This window comes from Carassius auratus, unplaced genomic scaffold (genome assembly GCF_003368295.1).
Source record: "Carassius auratus strain Wakin unplaced genomic scaffold, ASM336829v1 scaf_tig00215616, whole genome shotgun sequence".
NCBI lineage: Eukaryota > Metazoa > Chordata > Actinopteri > Cypriniformes > Cyprinidae > Carassius > Carassius auratus.
This window is the reverse complement of record NW_020528163.1, coordinates 11,216-34,759: the sequence shown is the minus strand read 5'-3', so window position 1 is coordinate 34,759 and position 23,544 is coordinate 11,216. Positions and strand designations below refer to the sequence as shown.

The 23,544-nt window shown below is 34.7% G+C and overlaps 2 protein-coding genes across 3 annotated transcripts; both read right to left on the bottom strand.

Annotated features, from left to right (window-relative positions):
* Positions 1-12,039: 12,039 nt before the first annotated feature.
* LOC113095093 (uncharacterized) lies at positions 12,040-14,083 on the bottom strand. The gene is made up of 6 exons (XM_026260703.1): positions 13,988-14,083; positions 13,259-13,314; positions 12,864-13,151; positions 12,744-12,776; positions 12,537-12,578; positions 12,040-12,443 (listed from the first exon to the last, which is right to left on the bottom strand). Exons 1-6 carry the CDS (start codon positions 13,990-13,992, stop codon positions 12,244-12,246), a joined length of 624 nt encoding a protein of 207 aa, XP_026116488.1. The 5' UTR covers positions 13,993-14,083; the 3' UTR covers positions 12,040-12,243.
* Positions 14,084-14,994: 911 nt separating this feature from the next.
* LOC113095095 (uncharacterized) lies at positions 14,995-17,318 on the bottom strand. 2 transcript variants are annotated; one of them, XM_026260705.1, is made up of 5 exons: positions 17,062-17,318; positions 15,834-16,184; positions 15,429-15,554; positions 15,257-15,306; positions 14,995-15,172 (listed from the first exon to the last, which is right to left on the bottom strand). In XM_026260705.1, exons 1-5 carry the CDS (start codon positions 17,078-17,080, stop codon positions 15,062-15,064), a joined length of 657 nt encoding a protein of 218 aa, XP_026116490.1. In that variant the 5' UTR covers positions 17,081-17,318; the 3' UTR covers positions 14,995-15,061. The 2 variants fall into 2 exon arrangements, with proteins under 2 accessions (XP_026116490.1, XP_026116489.1); XM_026260704.1 differs by having other exon boundaries at positions 14,995-15,306.
* Between the last annotated feature and the right edge of the window lie 6,226 nt (positions 17,319-23,544).

Below are 23,544 nucleotides of genomic sequence, written 5' to 3'. Positions count from 1 at the left end.
TAGTCAATAAATGTTAGCTGGTCATTTTGTATCAGAATAAAAAACAGTGACATTTTTAAAAATGTTTTGTGTGGGTGTGTGTGTGTGTGTTTGTGTGTGTGTGAAAAGTTCATTTTTTGGTCCAATGAAGCTAGCAATTATTTCAAATGAATCTGATCACAACTGAATCTAGAAACAATGTGATTGAACACCACAACAGCAATGCTTAAACATTAAAAATTACGTTTTCGAATAATCCATTAAACGGGAACTATTTGAAAAGTGTGGCACAATGTTCAGTTCCATATATTTCAGGAACCGAATATATTGTAACACCGGACGTGTGCATTCGTGTCGCAAGAGTGGTTAAATGCATAGGAGTAAAAGAAATGGAGTGGCGTACGGATTTTTTTTTTTTTTGTGGGAAATTTAAGCGGACATTCTAAGAAAACAACTCATGTTATGATAAGATGGCCAGCAATCAAGAAAGACATTGTAACGCGTCGACTCTTTCGGCTTCCGTCGTAAAGCGGCGTTGTTTCCTCAAGTCATTTTCAAGCTCATTTTTGGGTGAGGACGCACACTCTCTCCAAACTGGACTTTCGCTTGAGAAGATCGTCATGTGTACTTTTATTTTAAGTTCGCTGTTTGCAGGGAACCAGCGGACGATTGGAAAAGGCCCATATAAGAAGCAAGCAAAGGATTGGCTAAAATACATGTTTTGGACTTTTAATACCCTTCGAAAAAGTTTGTCATCAGCAGAGGAGGGAGGGAGTAAACTAAAGATCCTGGTGAGGAATAACAGTAAATAAATTATATTGTATATAGCTACAATATAAGTATAGCTAGCTACAATTTGTGTGTTTGGCTATTTAAATTTAAAATAAAAAGCTGCTTGTTGGCAAGGTTCTCCCAGCCCGACTAGATGAATTTGGGCAAACACCCGTTTAGTCAATCCGTTAGACCTGTTCAATCAGAAACAGAGAGAGCAGTTGTGACCAACAAACCATGTTAGGCTGATTTAAGGTGTTTTTCAGCAGGATAAAAACTAGCTCAAAGCTAACATTGATGTTCAGTAAGCCTATAAGTAATAAACTTAAACGTTAGATGTTAAGTATGGCGTGACTTCATTTATAGTTACTTTAATTATGAGTATTATTACATTAATATAATTGAAGTATTGTTTACATGAGCTCCAACAGTATTGCGTTAATTATATTATAGGGTTTATGTTAACATACTCATTGATACTGTACTTTGCAGTATGTGCCTCTAGAGTGCAGCACGGTACAGTGTGTGTGTTAGGCCATACTTTATTGTGCTCTACTGTGCTAATTTGCAGGTGAGCAATGTTAAGGGATGGTTAAAATTTTGTCAGGCACGGCATCATGATGATTTCATAAAAAGCACTTGCAAAATGTGAGTGCAAATATTATCAGTTGATCAGATGGAGTATGAATATGGGAAACTCATGAGGATATACTCAGCATTTATACACTATAAAAATAATGTGTTGGCTTGAATAATAATAATAATAATAATGTTAATGCATTTAATAAAATTGTTAAACCAAGAAACCACAATGAGAATAACTAATTAGAATAAACACATTTTTAAGTTGATTACTCCAAATAAATTAAGTTGCTCACCCAACTAATGGATTGGTGGCCTTGGAATCAATTAGTCTTATCTTTTTCAGATATAATCAACAGCAGGCATGCCACATGTTAAATTTAATTTATTTAGCATGTAAATTTAATGATCTAACAGGATATTACTTGCTACTGGCACTATATAGTCAATATTTACTATCATGTAGTCTACTCTTCAGCACAATGGTAACCACAAAAACTTTTTTATAATCTTTTTTAACATTCTAATAAAAATCAGACATAACAGCACTAAACACTAGTAGGTCTTTCCCTTCACTTAAAAACAATAAATAACTTGTTTACACTAGTGCGTTTTCGTTTTAAAATTAAAACAATCCTCTTCTACACTTGTGTTTTCAATGCATTAGAAACTACCTAACCGAAAACGCATGTCACGTGACCATTCATGCAGGTAGAACAAAAATGAGCATGATGTTATTGTTTACATGATCATCAAAGATACACAGATCAAATCCGGGTAGCCATGACATCTTTTCCAAAGTCAGTTTTGTTCCGTTTACACTGAAACACAACCCCGGTGCTTTTAAACTAAAACGGGATCTGCAGTGTTTTCGGAAATCTGTTTTTGAGATTTGAAAGTGCTGAAGTTGTTTAAACGACAGGCGGAACAGTAGCAAAAGTATGCATTTTAAAACGAAAACGCACTACTGTACACGTAGCCCTAAGTTCAACATTTATCCACCTAATCTTGTCCTAGAAGACAATTAGTAATACTAAATACCAAAGTTAGCAAGATAATTTAATTAAGTTACTACATATATATATATATATTTTTTTTTTTTAATACACAATTAAAGGTACAGGTTGTAGGACCTGCCACGAGAGGGCGCACTACCAAAACAATAACAATCGCGTGGTTTGATGACGCTAAGAAGTAGGGCTGTGCGATTAATTCAAATCGAAATAAAATAGCGATTTGAGTGTGCACGATTTCTAAATCGATTTATAGCATGATTTTCCATGGCCCCGGCCTCCCACAGTATGTTAACTGAACCAATCAGGATGCAGCGCGCCTAAGTGGAGCACGAGAACAGTGCAGACTGGGCATATATGCCTTACTCCAGGTTCACACACTGTCTGTGATGCGTAGCCTTTTTTTAACAGATCAGAACGTTCACACTGCACGCAGTAAAAAGATGAGAACAGAAAAGGTTATAAATAGAAAGGTTGCGAAAAGATTTAATGTGATCTGAGCACGCGCATCTGGTTTTGTTAAAAGAGTGAAGAAAATCTGCTTGCGAACGGATAGATTCGCGCTCGCGCATGATTTTAATGTGCTTTCGCCTTACAATAATGCGCTCTCGTTGCTGCTTCTGAACCACGTACACATAACTTAAAGAGCCACACAGATGGGAAATCAAAAATTACCTGTATTACAGTGTATGATGTAGCTGTCCATCAGTTTAAACAATATGCAAAGTAATTAAACCAAAAAGTACACTATTTATAAAGTTATTGGCTTCTAAAGTAAGGAGTCGACTCTGAATCGCTGAAACGAGTCGTTATAGATTTCAAATCTTTTGCCCATCTCTATGTACGTCACTAGGAAAACTTTTCATAATAATCTTCGCCTACCGTCTTGGGAGAAACAAAACTCTGAACTGCCCCCCCTCCCCACACAGATACTCTGGTTGGTGTGATAGCATCATGTCGAGGAGACAGTGTGTTTTCAATTGTAAAGGCAAGTTTGTTTTATTTTCACTGCCAAAGAATGAAGATCAGAAGAACAAATGGCTTTTCACCACAATACCAGAGCAGTACAACAAATCCCTTTTGTTGTGTTCACAACATTTCACTGATGACTGCTTTTCTAATCTCGGTGAGTACAAGGCGGGATTTTCAAAGCGTTTGGCCATAAAAGAGGGTTCATTACCAAATTTATTTAGACCAACGACCATCTCCGAATCACAACGCGAAGTATGATTATGAAGTTATGTGTTTGTTTTCTCCCGAGCGTCTTATCATTATGTGTGCTGTCTGCAGCCTGTGTGCGCTGATCTTCATTTACAAACACGTCATTAAAATGAAGTGTAACTCCGTGAATACTCAACGAAGAGACATGAGAGAGATATCTATAGAAAGCTTGACATGTCTACTTTAAAACTAAACAAGTGCTGCCAACAGATATTCTGTGATAAATTAATCCATATGAAAACAACGAGATGTCTGTTTCTCATGTCTCCCTTCATTATATCTAATGTGACCTTGCCCCCGCGCTGAACGCGCTATTCAGATTCAAACTGAAGCACGCGGCTTGAATACACCCACACATAAGAAAAAGCAACGATACTGTTCAAGTTTTTTATTTTACTGCTTGCTTCGCGGTGAGAGGAATAAGACATAATTCACCCCAAACTGATGCTAACGCATTGTTAACCGTGAAGTTGTGTGCGGAACAACTAATCAAAACTGACTATGTCAGTTGACCAATCAGAACACAGTATGCTACCGAAAGGTGGGGTTTAAGGAAACTGAATCTTTTGAACAGCTTCGCGCGAACCGTTTGGGGATCTCTGAGAATTGAGGTAATTTTAAAATGATATTTTGACAAAATGACAATGTTTTTTTTAACCTTGGATGGATTTAAACCTAATGTACAGGACTTATAAACAGATAGGAAGCTTAAAATTTTCATCTTACTGCCTCTTTAATGTATACGCACTGCAGACGGAGTACGTGTGAACCTTGGGCAATAAATATATTGGGCAAAACGTATAACACCTGAGGCACTGCTACAGTGAGCTCTATGACCAATGCATGGCATAAATAAATAAATAAATCCCTAAACACGGGTTTTATTATTATTATTTTTTTTTTGCCATATGTCTAGATATTTTGTTTGACATCTTTACTTAGTGATTATTTTGACTTATGTCTGTTCTAGAGACATGTTACAACGTTTGGATAAAGCTCTCATTGGTTTTCTTTTGGAAATATGTTTACTGAATGCATCCATGAATGTAAATGCATGTCTTTGTGTGTCAATCGAAATCGCAAAATTTATAAAAAAATTGTTTTTTTTTTGTCCATATCGCACAGCCTTACTAAGAAAGAGTGTAGAATGAAGGGATTTGTTGTCTTCTACCCAACCGCTGACGGCCATCAATCAGACGGAAAGATAAATCACGGATTTAACGCAAGTTCTAGCCTAGTAGTTTTTGGATATTTTACTGTAAAAATCTTACAAATTGTACCTTTAACGCAGAAATCTGAGTTGACATTACATTCAAGAATTTAAGTTCAGCATTATCTCAACAGAACTTATCAAAATACTATTAGCAGAATAAATTTGAATGTTAACTTGCCACCCTACATTTATTTAAAGGATTTTGTTCACTTTCAAATAGGGGTGGGCGATATTGACAAAAATGTATATCTCAATATTTTTTTTCAGTATCTCTATATCGATATTCAGATGATAATTTTGCAGTCCTTTAAAAAAATTTGTGCAAATTACCAAAGAAAGTCCAGTTGGTCTTTTGACTTGCTGCATTTGACCTGTTATTGTATAGAATTACTAGTACATAAAGATATGAGACATTATTGATTTAAACATGAACCAAGTTACTGTGCTAAATATATTTATGTTAATACAAGAACAGTGCTTTTACAGTACAGTATACTGAATAGTATGTAATAAATTAACTTTGTGCTTTGGAAACAGTACTCTATTAGTAATAGACTAACAATAATGTGACTACGTATATATATATATATATATATATATATATATATATATATATATATATATATATATAAGATGAGGATAAAAAAAGACAAAAAGACAAAAGGAACAAAATAACATGGACACTGGTCTGCAGTATGGCCCCGAGGTAGGGCTGGGAGATATGGCCTAAAAAAAAAATCTCAGATTTAATTTTTTTTTAATTCGATTTCCGATTTTTTTTTCGATTTCCTACTTAAGGAAAGCAATAAGTACAAACAGCAGACAACTTAAATCAAATTTTGCTTTTATTTAATCAAAAGTAGGGCTGCTCTGATCACGATCGGCCGATCGTTAATGAGCATCTCATCAGTAAAGCCGGTTCTCTAATCAGCGGTGCGCAAATAAACGCTGAAAATGAAGTGGATTTGCGCATCTTCTCCGTTATGGCTCCTTGTAGTAACAGCTGTTCGATGTGAAATCACGCACCTGAGGGAATTTACCGCTGATTAGAAAACCGGCTTTACTGACGAGATGCGCATTGACGATCGGCTGATCGTGATCGGAGCAGCCCTAATCAAAAGCAAGACAAATGTAACCCCCATTTTCATATTCGGCTGGTGCTGCTGCTTTTGACTGCGATGGGCTTTAGGCAGCGTGGGGTCTCTTGCTCCACGTCTGTCGCAGCAAACCAATACCAGTTCCAAACAACAGATGATTTTATTCCTTTCTTGGGAACAAACTTCTAACTCTCACCGGTAGCCATGTTGCCGCTTGCTGTTTCGTGTGTGCTATGATGTTGTTGTTTTCGCTTGCCATACTGCCATGTGAAACTAACGCTACGGAAGCTCCGGGGAGCCAAAAATGCGCCATTACACAAAAACTTATTTTTTAAATCGCCTGTAACAAAAAATTCAAATTAATTAATTCAATCGATTTTTCGCCCAGGCCTACTCCGAGGTTCTGCTGGACCACAGATCGGAGCTAGTGGCATAATAGGTGACTTTCTTTCTGCAATTTATGGGACAGCGACAAGACGAACAGTTTTGGTAAAGCTGTTTTCACTGAAATCTCTCCTTGAAGGCAGATTATATCTGGGATCTAAAAGTCTGTAACATTTCTTGAAACCTATCCTCCTCGACTGATTGAACTGGCAACATAGACCTTGCAATAAAACTTGTAACAGAGTTTATAATCATTTTCCACTTTTTACTTTTGTCTTACGGTGTTTTCTTTGTGAATGTTTCTGCCAAGGTCTGTTGTGTCTGTTCTTTTTTTGTACCGTGTTTGTAGCAGCAGTGATGTTTTGTTCAGGGCGAAGCCTTTCATACTCTTCGAACTGTGTTTTGTGCGTTGTACGGAGATGATGGAAGAGGTTGGTTGTGGCCCTCTGCTATACGGAGATCTGTATGCGACAAATTCTATAGATGGGCAACTTTTGTTGCTCGTCTTTTTTGTCAAAACCAAACCATCTCCAGACTAAAGAAGCTGACCCACGTCTCGCTGTTAGCTCTTCTGGCACTGGTTTTGAGGATGACTGTGTATTTTTGCTTTCTTCGCTCATTTTGTGTTGTTGCACTCGAAGCTAGATAAAGAATGACTGATGAGTAACATACGCACGGCACAATGTAATGACGTAAGACGTCAGGGCCACTGAGGCATTATGGGCAGTTCACCGTATTAATAAAAGCGTTTTAGTTTTTACTAAAAAAAAGTTTTTCTAGAAGTTAAAAGAAGCCTTTTGGACTCATCAGAGTAGAAAGAAAAACTTTTTGACTTCAGTTTTCCACAAACAATGCATATATTTTGCCTTTTCTAGCAGCTATTTTATAAATCGTACATTGGCTTTACTCTTTACGTTTTCGGATTGTTGCTTCAACTAAGAAACATCATAACACACAGGTAAGAACTGCGTAGTTGTAAATTAGTAGCAGCTTACTCGTTGAGTCGTGATTTTGTGCAAAAATAAACACAAAATGCAGTCAAATTATGAAATAATATCACAATTTTGCATATCGTCCAGACAACAATTTGGATATTATCGTCTAAACTATATATATAGCCCACCCCTACTTTCAAATGAAAATTTCTTGTTAATTTACCTATACCCACATGTCATCCAATCATTTTATGTATTTTTTTTCTTCATTTGAAAAGAAATTACGGTAGGTTTTTGATGAAAACATTCCAGAATAACTTGCACTGCGATTCCGGAAAATACATGGGTAATGTGTCCTGGCAATTGTTCCTGGGTCGCTAGATTTTGCCCCTTTCACACTGCCAATGATTTCCCAGAATATGTGCGTGCATTCACACACAACCTGTAAAGGTCCGGTAATGACAAGTGACATCAGGATGTGTGAATCCATCCATGAGTGGAAAATGCTATGCATGTTGACTTTCACTTAAGCTGGCGAATGATCTCATCTTTAGCGCAGATAGTGAGGCGCTAACTGATCTCTGATTCATTACAGTTTGCACATTTTTTCGGCGCGAATTTTCCTTCAAAACACTCGATCACTATGACACGTAATGTTTCTTCCTCTTTGTTTGTAGCCCTATATTTCTCTGTATGTGATCTCAGTTTGTTAGTGTTGTCACGGTACCAAAATTTCAGTATTCGGTACCGATACCAGTGAAAATCCACAGATCTCGGTACCAATTTCTTTACCAAAAAAAAACCTATAAAAAAAACTTTTATCACTAAAAATAAAGCCAATGCCAATATTTATACTTATTTACAGTTGTTGTTTTTCTACAAGTAATATAATTATGAAAAACAGTAAACAAGTTTCACCCAAATTTAATTTGTCTTTTAATTAATGAAATGTAAACATTTTATGTTTTTGGTAAATAAAAGGGATTTGCTATTAAAATTTAAACATGGAAGAAATATTGTGTGATTTATTTCTTCATAAAATAGTGTTATTAATTTTTTCAACAGTAGTAGCCGTATCACTTTCTACTAAATAATAGTAATATTTCTAGTGCAATGCCTTTATGTAAAAATGAACTTTTGACTGGAAACGTTTATTTTGACACTGGTTTTACTCAAATGAAATGGTAAAATGCTTGTGAAGTGACTCAGAACAATTCTGGTGATGTTGTTTATGTATTTATGTCCTCATTGAGACGGCAGATGCTGAAATTACTGCAAGCGTCACACGCTTCAATCTATGTAGTAAAAAAACCTGCAGGCCTCTGCCATTCATTCATTCATTAAACACGCAGAACATGCAGGATTCATATTTCAACCACCTTTTGTGGTTTAACATTTACAGATACTGGTCCATATGGGGATTTTATTTGATTAGTTTATGCTAACTTTGACAAACTCTGTGACTCTCCATATTAAAATGTAGGTTTAATTTTCAAGAACCGGATTTACCAGGTCGTCAGTACCACCGGTACTTAAAGAAACCTACCGTGACATTTTTTAATGTTTTTAGTACCGATTTGGTAAGGAAGGACCGGGGCTTTTGACAACAATATATGGAATAATAGACTTGAGTTATATGTATGTATGCATGTGTGTGTGTTTGTGTCTATATATATATACTGAACAAAATTATAAATGCAACACTTCTGTTTTGCCCCCATTTTTCATGAGCTAATCTCAAAGAAGCTATATAATATGCATTTGTGTGCGTATGTACTTTGAATGTCATTGAAAGTAAATTAAAAAAAAAAGAAACTAGTAAAGCAGAAACTAAAATAGAAATGTGACCTGACTTGTATTGTTTACGAGTGCAGTGCATTCAGGTGAAATTCAAACTCAGTCATGGGATTTACAGGAAAGCCACTCCCAGGCAAGTTTCTGTTTTCAAGAAGTGGCATGATATAAATGATTAAGTCAGCAGTGAACTCTTAAGGCATTAGAAAATAGCCTTTATAGTGTTGACCTGAATCAAATGGATTCAAGGAAACCCCTGGACCATTATAAAAATAAACACATACATACATACATACATACATACATACATATTTTAAAAATAAACACATAACAATGAAATGTTTGTTTAGCATTCTTGTTTTGTACCGTTCAACCACAGTATAATGACCTTCGTGTAAGAACTTGTTTGATCGGTTTGTTTTTCGAAATTTGAATCCATTTAGATCAGACGGACAGAAAAATATCACTGTGCTTGCTTTAAGTTGTAAATGCAGACATAAATGACATTCAACCAAAAAAATTTACATTTCCAGTACAATAAATAGCAGTTTTAAAAGCCATAATGAATTTGTATGTTCTGTCAATAAAACTTGAAAAAATTTGTGTTAGTACAGTCGTTAACACATGAAGCATTGTACATTTGGGTGTTATGTCTTTAATATCTCTGTTGCCAAGGGTACAATGTAAATAGATCTCCCTCTGGACTAGGTTTAATGTCAACACAAAAACATTGCAGGAAAATGTTTGAATATGTTTATGCCATATATTTTTATTGGTAGAATTATGCCATTGTTGTCTGTGGTGGCCATATCATACATTTCTGCTTTTTAAAAAAAATAAAAATTAAAAAGGGATATTCATTTTTTAAAAAGCAGAAATGTATGATATGGCCACCACAGAGTTATCCTACGATTTGGATGGGACAAAATCGAAAAAAATAACCCTCAATGTAATGGATGCAAGGTCTGAAATGGCTAAATGTTGGATTGCGTGAGAGTATTGTTGTCTTATGAAAATTTAGTCCCATGGTATCATGATTTCTATGAAAATGAACTCACTCTAAGCAAATAAACCTAACCCTCCCCCTTCCATTACATATGTGGAAAGTTAGAGCACGTTTCATTCTGGTTAAACAGGTTTGAACACATGCAACCGTCACAAGATTCAATGTGACCTAGAGCTGTTCTGTTTTTCACATGAAAAATATAATAACCTTGTGAACGATAGAAAAAGATACTGCTGTCAAAAAACTGTGCAGTACGTTGAATAAAGTATATATATTGCACATCTTATTTCATGAGGTTAACATTTTCAAATGATTTGCATAAAGTATTTGTATAACATGTTTACCAGGAAGTACACACAGTCCTTATTCAAAGAAGCCAAGCCCTGATGATATAATTCACCTGCCCTATTTCATTAAATGAAAACAAACAAACAGCTCACTAAAAAAAACATTGTCTGAAAAGAATGAATGACTAGTATATGGTGTGTTCGTGCTTCAAGGATAATAAGACAGATGACAGATCACCTTTTTTGCTACAGTCAACAGTCAGCTTGCTCACTGGCTTTTTAAAGACATCAGTACAGATATTCTGTGAAACACGGACAAGTACGTGTTCTGTAAAGCCGCTTTGAAAGTGCTTTCCAAATTGATTTGACTGGGCTTATTCATTGTGCATGATGTCATAGCAAACAGTTTGTCAACTTTTTATAAAATCTACAAGAAAAAAAATGTGTGTGTGCAGTTGCACATTATACAGTATATTTATTTTATATTCAGTGATTGTTAAATGCTGTAACACTTCAGTTTCCACTAGGGCATAGGACTTCAAACCTGCTTCTGGGGCCCCACTGTCTTGCAGAGTTTAGCTAAAACCCTGATAAAACACACTTGAACCTGCTAATGAAGGTCTTCTAGATCACTTGAAAAATCACAGGCCTGGTGTGCAGAACCAATAACATTCACAGGACAGTGGGTACCTAGGAGTAGGGTTGAAGTCTTTGGCACTGGGATTTAAAAAATTCAGTTCTATCCTAAATGGGCCACAATGCCCACCCAAATTTAAGGAATACCCCCTCCCCTTGCCCAAGTGACATAAAGCTTTTTCAGCATTTCTTCATGGTGAAACTCCATCTGCAACATGAAGAGAAACTCCTGAATTATGACTGTCTGGGGTAAGTGTTGCTCTTATGTTTGCCTAAAATTGGAGATATATGTATTAAACATTCTAAATCAAATATAGTTTCTTAAACTAAAGTGTGCATGTTAGGTTGGTGTGAGTAATACTAGCCATATGATATATGTTTTTGAAGGTGCATTTTAAAGATTTTTTTTTTTTAAAGTGAATAAGGAAAACATTGTTCCTCATCAGCTTGGAACTATAAGAATGAAGTCAGGCATTTCTTGAAAATGTCTCAATCATTGGTTGTTTCATGATGAACTCATTGTAAATTAATAACTGGGTAGCTTATTGCTTATTGTACTTTTTGGTAAAAACATGCTTCTGTGAAGTCTTGTTTCAACAAACAGACTCATAATTAAAGAAATGGATTCAAGGATTTGATTTATGTATATGTTCTTTATTAAAAAAAAATATATATATCTGTCAATCAGACACTCATTATCATATGCAATTTTCACAATATAAAAATGAAATGAAACCGCTTGATTCCATAAGTTTCCAGTAAATTGAAAAAGATATACCTCCACCCAGATTAATTCCAGATGATCTTTGCTATTTAGACTTACAACAGTGTCTAATAATTCCTTTAAAGTTAGAAACAGTAATAAACGTGAAGTTAAACATACGTAGATATTTAGTGTTTCAATATTTTTAACAACTACTCTATAAGGACAGGTACTTATTGGCAACATTTCTGAACTACATTTGTGCACCCTTTTGTTTGGTATTATGCAAACTTTCGTTCCCTTTCTGTTTGCAGTTGTATTGCCTTTGCTTTCATCATTGGTCCTTGGGGACCCCAAGCAAAGACAATACAAATGCAAACTGTAAGGGAAAGAAAATTTGCACCATATCAAAAATAAGGGTAGGCAAATGTAGCTCAGGCATAATAGGGCATAACCTTTCTTTGCTGATGTCAGAAGAATTATGAAAATGTGACATCCTGACATAAATTGTAATTTTATATTTTTGAGTCTAACGTTTCGGTTCTGATGTTCATGCTGATGATATGCTGTTTTATCCACATTAAATTGAAAACCATGCATCGGCATAGTTACTCTATATATTCTATATTTGGAGCAGTTTAGATCCTGACTTATCATTTTTACTAGTTTCCTCTTTTGGGATGTATGCACGGATAACACAGATAACACAGATAAGCAGCAATATGACGTACACAACCAAAAATAAACAGACATAAATAACCCATCTGATGTAAGCATTTGGCAGACTGGTTTGAGTTTCCAGGTATTTTTCATCTTTGGTAGCTAAAACAGAAAGAGGGGAAAACATATTTTGTAGAGTCTCTGAGAAAGCAAAATGATAGGTCACAAAGTAATTATTGTTTATATTGTTATTACCTTGTTTTGCCATAGAAAATGCTGTGCTTCTAACTGATTGTTCTGTGGGAATATAAAAAAATTGTTTAATGATGCTCGCTCAATTCATTAATCTTAAAGCATTAAGCATGAGAAACTAGTGTTTAATAATAGTTAAGAAAGACTAAACTGTTAATCCCTGTGCAGCAAGACTAAATAAAAAAAATGAATAAAAAAAAGTTAACAAACCTGTGGTCGTTTTTGGTTTGCATTGTTTTGAGTCTGTAAAAAATATTTTATGACAACTTTAATTAATGACATCATAAAATATTTTTTAAATAAGATTAAGTTGGGAACTGCTTTATTTACCTCTGACAAGTAGTGTAACTTCACAGCACGGTTTTCCATCGATACAGAGAATATATGTGCCTTGATCTGACTGATCACATCCATTGATGTAAAGGGATAAATCCTCTTTCAACTCTACTGTCCTGTTCTTGAAACTGGCTCCCTTTTGACTATCTCCGTTGTATTTCCAGATCACTCTTTCACCAGAATGTTTTTTCCAAAGAGCGTTTATATCCACTTTGCCCCCTATATGATTATTTGGCTCCAGACAGTTCAATGTGGTGGATTCACCCTTACACTTTGTGAAACCTCAATATAAAACAGAACTTGCATTATTTGTTAGGAACAGTAAATAACCTGATACACTGTAGTAATTCTGTACGAAATCAAAATTGCATTACTTATAAAGTGCTTACCTCTATTGGCTGTGCTCAAGGGAATCAGCAGGAGGCTCCACAAGATACCTGATGACCTGCAGGTAAAATGTGTATTTACATTTTTTAAATATAGCAGTTAAAGAAAATCAGTTATATAAGGGGAATATTTGCTTGTCCTGATGATAGCCTACTAAATTTTACCAGTGAATATGGCTTTGTTCACACTGCGGGGGAAATCAGTTTGCTTGCTTGTTTTGTTATATTAATTGACAAATTGAAACTTTAATTTAAATTTAAAACATTTCAAGCCACCTAAAAATTTAGAGTGATTTTATCTGGACTAGTAATTTGTTATTTATTTAATTGAATAAATTAAATGAAATGCTTTTTTATTTCAATCAATCATTAATTACATTTCAGTCCTCACAGACAACTTTTCACAAAAATAAATAAACAATTACTGAAAAAGGTGTAGGGCGAAGCATTGCTTATTATGCCTACCCTTTATACACAACTAATGAACAACACATTTCACTAAATTAATAATTACCAAACACATATTTTTTTATTGAAAAGTTTTATTAAAAGCAAACTACACAAATCCGTAGTACTATACAAGTTTAAACCCGTGCAATCGATGTATTAAATGACATGCAGTATTAAATTCGGCTCTTTTATCTGCGCGCAGTTTGAGTCTTTCGCCTGATGTGGTAGTTCTTCAGGATGATCCAGCTCTTCTGCACTGAAAGTATTAAGCTGTATACTCACAGCATTTCGCCCTGACATGAGGGGAGTTCCGCTGAGTTGACTGTAGATCTGTGAAGTCTCCTCCCTGTTTCTGAGCTCAAAAGTGAAACGTACGTTCTGACTTAGTTTGCGGGGAGATCGCCAGTAGCCTATATCAGGAAAAAAGCAAGGCGACGCCTCTACGGGAGGCGCTTACAGCCTATATAACTCGTTTGATTCGAGTCGTCTAAATCTGCCGTACACTGTATGAAAAGTGAAACCATTTCATTCGCCATCTGGTAGCTGGATTTAATATATGTTTACAGTCTATGCGACCGGACATGAACCAATAGTGGCAATAGCCAAGGACTACTCAAGTGATTTTGATCAAACAATAACCACTGTTGTGTGGACTGTTTTATTTATTTATGTATGCATATATTTTATTTTACTTATTTATTTGACAATGGAAAGACTCATTTAATCTCTTATTACAACGTCTTTACTCACATCTCACTCTACTCTTTTGCATATACTTTCCATGTCTGTTCCTTGTAAATGTGGCTTATTTTTGGACCAGCCTCTATAGGCCTACATTTTTAAGTTGGCTGCTGCATAAACATTTAGTAAATGTTCAGGAACGGGACAATACAAAACAAAAATTGCTTTGAATTTTACATCTAAAATGGACAATAAAGGCATGTATAAATTATCATTATAATAAGGATGAGTCAGTTGGTAGCCTATAGAAAGTGAAAGCACTATAATTGTGTAGGATAGGTACTTCCCTCAGTACCTCAGTATAGCCAACACTTTTAATAGTTTGTGTGATTTAAACTAAACATAACTGCAACTTAAAAAAAAAAAAATCTTTCCAAATGGATTTTCTTTAATATGGCATGACACACTAGATAGTGTAAAAAAATGTTTGTTATGGTTGCACAAAAACAATTAACACCATCCAAATGTACAACAGGAGTGTCATTAAAATGTGAATGTCTGTGTATGTGAGTGAGTGTGTATATAAAACGTTATATCCAGCCTTTGTTATGCAGTTTTTATTTATCTTATACAAAATGAAGGCAGACATTCTAGATTTTAGAAATGCATTTATTTTCACTTAATGCGTGCATATACTGTGTCCTGTGTGAGATGATGTTGTCCTCTGTTTCTTTCCGTTCTATTTATATTCACAGATGCATATGAAATTCCATCAGCTTCATTCTCCTGAAACAGTAGATGTAAATGTACATTTCCATTTGCTAGCCAAATCAATAATTTAACTTCTTTAGAAATCTTAAAGGTGAATACCTGCTCATCCTGTGTACTTTTATATGATGTCTTTGATTCCTGTAAGTTTTCTGAGGGAAAAAAAAAACAATAGAAAAAAGGAATGAAAGAAATAGGAAGTCAAATTAATTAGTAATTTATACAGTTAAAAAATGTTTAGGAATGTACATGAATTGTGCTATGTGCTGCTAACCTTTTTTTTGTCTTTTTATTTTCCAGCACATGCACACATTTGACATCAGGGAGAGTAATAGAAGTGCACAGATCACAGGCAGCAATACTGTCGTGCTAATATATTTACCAATACCATTCTGCTGCTCTACATCAGGATAAGGAGAATATGGCAGGATTTTAGGATATGAATTGTTAGTTCAGTTTGAATTCATAAAAGTACCATAAATATTATAGCTTTTTTTTAACTCAACAAATGTATTGAAATTCCCAAAGACTTTCTGTCTAGGCAAGAATTATTTAACTTTTTCAAGGTTGCAGTCATATTTTCTTTTCATGATTTTCATTGTTTACCCTTGGTCAAATATTTTAAATGAATAGGCCTATGATAATATTATGCATTGGATTGTCTGAAATGCATGTATACCTTCATAGTCTAGTTTTGTGCAGTGAGTTTGCTCAATCTTATAGTCAGTGCAGCAGTAGAGCATGAGATCAGTGTCAGTGATATTCATCAGAAGCAGAGAGTGAGTGTTTGTGGATGAACTGAGAGCTCTTATCCGACCTGCGTAACTGGGGTGAATATTGGAGGGCTCTGGTTTAGGTTCTGAACCATATACATATTCTAGTCTTAGAATTCTGACAAATGTTTGGTTTCCATTTGTGATGATCCAGGTAATCTCTTTATCGTTTTTAATGCTACAGGGAAGTGTTGTGTTTCCTCCTGGATGAACTTTCACTGATGCTCCTTCAGTGACAATCATTAAGACACTGAAACCTGAAGATGAAACAAATTCAAGTATTATGACAAAGTTGCTTTTTTTTTTGCCATTGCAAATTAATGCAAATTTTCTGACAATAATACTTCATAAATCAGCATTGTTTTTCAAAATCAAGTATTTCCAAGATATTAGTTATATTGCTATTTTTCATTTTTAGTCACATTTTTTTTTTTTTTTTATTGAAATCTCAATTTCACAATTTCACTTTTATATATATATTTTTAGAATATTAGATTTTTTGATTACGAAACTGATTTTTTAATTATATATATATTTTTATATTATTTTTTTCACCTTATCCCCCATATTCTATTGAGAACCACGTCCTGTTGTTCCAGTTGCTGTGCACTTTGCTTTCAGTCACAGTGACCATAGCAGTGCTGAGGCCTTTACCATGAATGCTACTGTATGATCTCTTCACATTTAGAACTGACTGATTTAGTTTCCACACTAACATCCTTTTAAACAAACATCATGAAATTAAGGTTTTCATTTCCATTTCTCAGTGGTCCAGAAAACGGTTTCAGAAAAGATCACATGCATTTTTTTGGACCAGTGTTTTTTGTAGTAAGCCAAACACATTAAATGCCCACAATGACTTCAATCTTACCAAGATAATGCATTCACAATCTGACTAAAATCAAGAAAAGATTATTTTATATTGCTACATATTGTTAAAGAAGATGTAAGAAAAAAAGTAACGTTATAATTATTATTATTATTATTATTTACCATTGGTAGTTTCAGCCAGTCATGCATAGAAAAACAGACACTTAATTGTGCACTCATCTGCTGCACGTAAACACATACAATACAGTACATATATTAAGCAAAAGGAGGACACATAAAGCCTTTGGCATGTACTGTACTTACTAATCAATCCTCTCAGCATGATTTTCTCTGGGCTTCTGTCTCTGTGGGTGAAAGCAGAATGAAAGACACTTGTGGTGTTTTCCTCTTTTATTTGATGACGTCATAGATGCCCTTGAATCACCAGTAGGCAATGCCACTGTGATAAGAAAATACATACATAGAGGGATTCAAATTAATGTACAAGCAACCTAAAGGAATGTATCAGTATCTAACTTTCCAGGTTGTTTACAGTTATTTATGAGGGCAACATTGATATGAGGGCGAGTAAACTATGACAAATTCTGTCTTTGGATGAGCTATCCTTTTTATTATCCAATTTGTCATATAGTTCAGTATTCTGAAGAGGACAACATTCCAGGTCTTCAAAATCAACTTAATGCAAAATGACACTAATGTAGGATAATAATGTATCATTTAAATTATGATAATTCTATTGAAATGAAAATATATAATTTACGGATGCAAGAGCGGTTGAGCAATCAGTAATGACCTTGCTTCTGTCGTCACATTATTCGGAGGTCTTTAAGTTATCTCACTTTTCTAATGCTACAAGCTGTAAATAAACAATTGTCATTTTGCTTCATTAAATAATCAAATTTAGCAACAACTTTTCAGACTCAATCTTCTGGCGAAAAGAACCTAAGGACTGTAGAATCCACTTTTCTTTTTTTTTTCATTCAAATTTACAAAACACAAAACATTAAAAAAGAGCATTTGAGGTTTTGACCCACAGCGTGGCAGGAATGCTAATGAGCACGGCTAGAGTTCACTGGAAAATGTTCATTTTCAAAGCAGAAATATATATCTTATTAAGTGGTTGTTGTGGTGAAGCTCTCACAAAAAAATACAGAGAACAAAAGATAAAGGTTGACTAACGTTCCAAATGAATGCTTGCACAATATATTCTTTTGTTTCAGTTACAACGATCATTGATTCAAATGAATTTCAATCACAATACTATAATAAAGCACCTCTAATGCTTTGATCACTGATGAGGCTTTATTATTCATTATTTGTTTGTTTCAACCCTACACTTGTTTTTCTTGCCTCTAGTAGCTACTTCCCCTCTGCTGTCTCAGCAAACAAAAAACACTGACACGTAGCTGCATCTCTGTGGAAATATGTTTTTTTTCTTTCTTCAAAAATATACTGCAAATATTAACAATAATTGAAATGATAGCCCAGCCACATTGCAGTCTTTTTTTCTCTAGATAATTTTTTAATATGCTAATAATGCATCTTAAAAAAAGAAAACTGATTTTGAGGAGCTGTGGTCTAGCTTTTAAGAAATGTGTTGAAGCCCCTGAGTTCCTGTATCAGGAAATACATGTGCGTAACAAGAAAACACTGACATGACCGAGACTTCCGCTGGAGGTACTGGTCGCCTTACAAAGTCTTAGCAGTATCATAGAGAACTTTATCAGAAAGAACTCTTTAAAGGGTTACTATAGGACTAAAAAAAGGGAAAGAGAAAGTGAACAGACCAAATAAAGAAAATAAATAAATAAATAAATAAATTCAGTGCAGGTGGAAATCAACTACAGACCTAAAAGAAGGTCTAAAGTACTGTAGGTGAAGGAACAACAATCCACAACAGGAAAGGTCTACTGATTAACATTATGTTAATCTAACATTATGTTAATATATGTATACTTTATAAAAAAATACTAAAATTACACACTAAAATTTTTCAATATCATAATTTCTGCAGAGTTTCTGTGGAAGATCATTCAGTAAACATTATTCATGATTTGGTGTTGTGTACGTCTCTTGCTTTCTCTAGCAACAAAAGTCTGTCTGGGCTAACAGTAAAAAAGAAGAAAAAGGTTTAGGTAATTAATATGAATACAATGTCCTATATGGCATGAAGCCTACAATTTGGGTTAACTTAATGAGTGTGTGTGTGATCAGGTCAGTATAAAAACAATTACACCTACTGAGAGACCCTGTAAACCACATATGCCAGTTTGTGGTGTGTGTGTCTCTCTGTGTGTGTGTGTGTGCACATACTTTACATGTAATAAAAAAAATTATAAATATTCATTACCTTTATGTAGTGCATTTCTAGGCACTGAAAGTGCTTTACATTGTCAGGGGTTATCTCTTCATCCACCACCAGTGTGCAGCATCCACCTGGATGATGCAACGGCAGCCATAGTGCACCAGAACACTCACCACACACAGCTTACTGGTGGAGATGAGACAGAGTGATGAAGCCAATCAGCAGATATGGGGATTGTTAGGAGGCCATGATGGTCAGAAGCCAATGGGCGAATTTGGCAAGGATGCCGGTGTCGAGCCTCTACTCTTTTCAAAAGACATCCTGGGATTTTTAATGACAACAGAGAGTCAAGACCTCGGTTTAACGTCTCGTCTACGGTTTTAGGCTGAACTCATGACTGTGTTGAAGGTTTCACTGTGTGTAAGAGAGAAAATGATCCTAAGACTATTCATATGTGAGAATATGAAATGCTAATGCTTTTATTTGACCAATTCTGTGAATATTATTGACTCCTGTATGATAAAATGATTGTGATGTTCTTCACCTGTAAGTTGCTTTGGATTAAAATGAATGATCATGTGAGCAATCAATGCAATCAATTCTGTATACACTGATACAATAATTGATTATTTCAAAATTATGTTATTCACTTCATCTTTAGTCTTTAATACAACGTGTCTCTTTGGTAATAAGAGTAGCTTTATAACCCCTTTTTTTCAGATGTGCTACAATGTGGAGATGCAGAAGTGCAGATTACTATTAATTTTAATACTTAACAGTTTATGTTAATGCTTTATGGTATTTTATGCAACTTTAAATATCTAAGTTATGCACATGAATAATGACAATACTTGCAATGGCCTATATCGTTGAATTTTATTGTATATAATATCAAAAACCTCCTCTCTCACAGCAGCTTTTTCACAATGTTTCACAATGTTAAATGTTGACTAAATTTAGCTCTTGTGCCAGTGAATAAAAAAACCAAGTCGTCTCACGCACATTGAACAGACACTCTATTTAGAGAAAACTTCTAATAAAGTGATAGCAGAACTGAAATAGAGAATTAAGAATATATATATTTTTAATGCATTTTTTGTGAGTGTCTGAAGCAATGACTTTGGTGAACGTCCTAAATTTTTCATGTTAGACATTATATTCAGTGGCTGTTAACTACATCCTGTTTTTCACTGCTGATGATGGTTGTTTATGACCACAAATAGCACTTTACCACAATGAACCACTAATGGGAGAAATGAGATATGACATCTGACCAGCGAGATCGTTTCAGAGAACAACAGATGGAAAGATGGTCACACCACCCAGAATGTAAATGAGGTCCATAACTATATATATGTATATCATTTTTTTTTCTCTATAATACCTGGAGAAAGCATCTAGCCACTCCCTGTTATTGAAATGAATGTGAACAGATACTGTAGCAGGTATTAGTGCACTTTCGTTGAGCCCATTTCTGACACCTAGCGGTGGAATACTCTCTACATTTTCAGAGTCGGCTTTTGATTATGGATTGTTCGTGATTCAGTCAGAATCGAACATATTAACTCGTTTCAAACTCGTTAGAAGTGGTCTACCTCTGATTTACTGATCTACCTCTGGATTAAGTGAGTATTTACAAACAGTCAATAAAAAAAACTGCAACATGTATTACATTTTATAGATTTGTTGTGTTTATAGATTGGTACTTTACATTAATGGTGTCATTTGCCAACAGAAAAGCCTTTGTATGTTAAATATATTTAGTAGCCTACATAGTCCTTTAGAAAATGTTACATTTTCACGTATCATTTTCACGTATCACGTTTTTTGAACATCTTTGTTATTGTTTGGGGATATATTGCGACTTTGTTCATTTTTCTTTTTTTGCAATGTCTATTTATGCATCCCTGAAAAAAAAATATATATTTTTTTGCTTTCAAGATATTTGTTTTCTACAGTTTCAGCTGTTTTGCAGCCTCAAAACAATTCAAAATGCAAGGACTGATATTGTGATTTGATCAGTTATTACAAGGCATTCTCCACATGGAATCACTGTCGCAGAAAAGCCTGCACAAACCACTGAGAAACATCAACCACAAGTTCCACAACTCAAACCAGTAGTTGCTGATCATACTTTATTTGTTGTTTCAGATTGCAATTCTTCCATTGCAAATCATCATGCAGTCATGCAATCAATCATGTTTTCTAATACAAATCAGTCACTAGCATCACACATCTTGCCAGGAGTAACTGATGGTAGCTTTTCACATCTAAGCTTGTGTAACAGACATTTTTTGCTGGATGAAGGACCATCACCTTCAACTCAACCTTGCCAAGACAGAACTGCTTGTGGTTCCAGAAAACCCATGGTTTCATCATAATTTCACCATCCAGTTCAATCATAACTCCTTAAAAAACAGCTAGCTATGATTGATGATCAGCTGACTTTCTCAGACCACATTGCTAAAACCTTATTCGTTATATTTATATAGGCCTATATATAGCCTAGCTTTATTATTTTTGTCTGTTAGTATTTTTAATGTGTCACAGACACTTATCCTTTCCAATTTAATTTAGTTCTAATTTAAAATAATCTTTTCGGTTAATGGTTAATAATCGGTTAAGGAGCATCGGTTGTCGTTTAGGAAAAATAATCAAAATGAACATCCCTAGTTACGTCAGTAATGTCACAGTGCAAAGAATATAGATTAATAACTGTATAATAACTAAGTAACGCTGAATAGGCGTCCGAAAGTCAGACTCCAAATTTCATTCGAATAATTATTTTGAGGTTAATATAGCAAAGGAAAATTCTCGTCTGTTTCCATCTGGACCTATTTTAGTAATGCTGCATCATCAATAGCACCCACCTCAATCCAGCCCTGAGTATGGTGTGCTCGTATGGTCGCGGCTCGTATCATGTGCGAGGAATTACGAGCCGAGCAGAGTGCCATACAAGCACTTCCCAACATCCCGATCATTCTTAAACATGTCAAAATCCTGGAATCCTGGTTGTAACCTCTTAGAAGAGATGTCACTTCTATGCACGTTATTTTAAAAGGGTTTTTTGATAACAGGGTTCGGTAACAGGGCTGGCATGAATCAGGGGACACCAATAAAGTTATTTATATTTTATAGAAAAAAATTTATAATATGCCAATGAGACTGTATTTAGAACAATATGCAAATGTGATTTTTATATAATTTTGCTTAAATTTGGCAAACAAAGACCTCTCCTGAAAAATAAAAATCACAGTAAGGGACAGGCCAAAAACCTTACCCTTATCAGAATTATTTAAAATAATATTTAATTCGTAAACGTAATATTGATTACAGAATACATATTATATATAGAAATTCGTTTTAAATATGTTTTTAAATCACACATTTATGTTTTATTAGTTCTATGTTTAATTATTTTTTAGGGAAGTAAAAGGCACCGATTTCATGGAATGACCTCCCACATGAGTTTGGTCACTAATAGATGATGTTGGGGGTGCTGTTGAAGTCAGGGTTTGTTTCTTTGAGCTCTTCTGTAAATACAAAAACAAACAAACAAACAAAAAAGGTGATTACAACAAAACTATAAAAATACACAATGTGAACATGTTACAAGCTTTTCATGATGTTGCAAATTCTGTTTCACCATAGTTGTTAGGTTTAACTTACAAAAACTGCTTAACTTTCTCCTTCACCCATGGTTGTCTTGGGTCAATGCAGAAATCTCCCCGCTCCGTCTCAAAGCTGTCAAAGAGAATGAAAACATTGAAAACACAGAAATGTAACTGTAACAGATGCTGTTTATTTCTAATCATGACATGTTTTCTTTAGAAATGAACTGATACTTACATGACGGCCCTCACACATGGAAGACTTTCACGTTGCAGCCTGAAATTGATGATAGGATCGGTCAGCTTGGCTGTGGAGACTTGAGTGCAGCATGATTCTTTCACTTTTTGTTCTTCAGCTACAGTAAGACAAAAGAACTGGGTAAACCTCAATATTCTGCATTGTTCCATCAGATAGAATAATAATATGAACAGTTAAAGCTCTTCAACTGTTGTAGAAGGTTAAATGTTGTTATATTTGTCATTCCAATGACCAATAACATCTCCTTCAATTCAACCTTGCTAAGACAGAACCGCTTGTGGTTCCAGCAAACCCATTGTTTCATCATCATCATTTCAATATCCAGTTCAACCATAAATCCTTCTAAAACAGCCAGAAACCTTGGAGTTATGATTGATGAGCAGCGACTTTCTCAGACCACATTGCTAAAACCTTATTCGTTATATTTATATAGCCCAATAAAGCCTAGCTTTATCATTTTTTTCTGTTAGTATTTTTAACATGTCACAGACACTTATCCTTTCTAATTTAATTCAGTTCTTATTTAAAATAATCTTGTAGCAAAGGAAAACTGTTCAGCTTCTGGAAAATTCTCGTCTGTTTTCATCTGGACCTATTTTAGGAAATGCTGC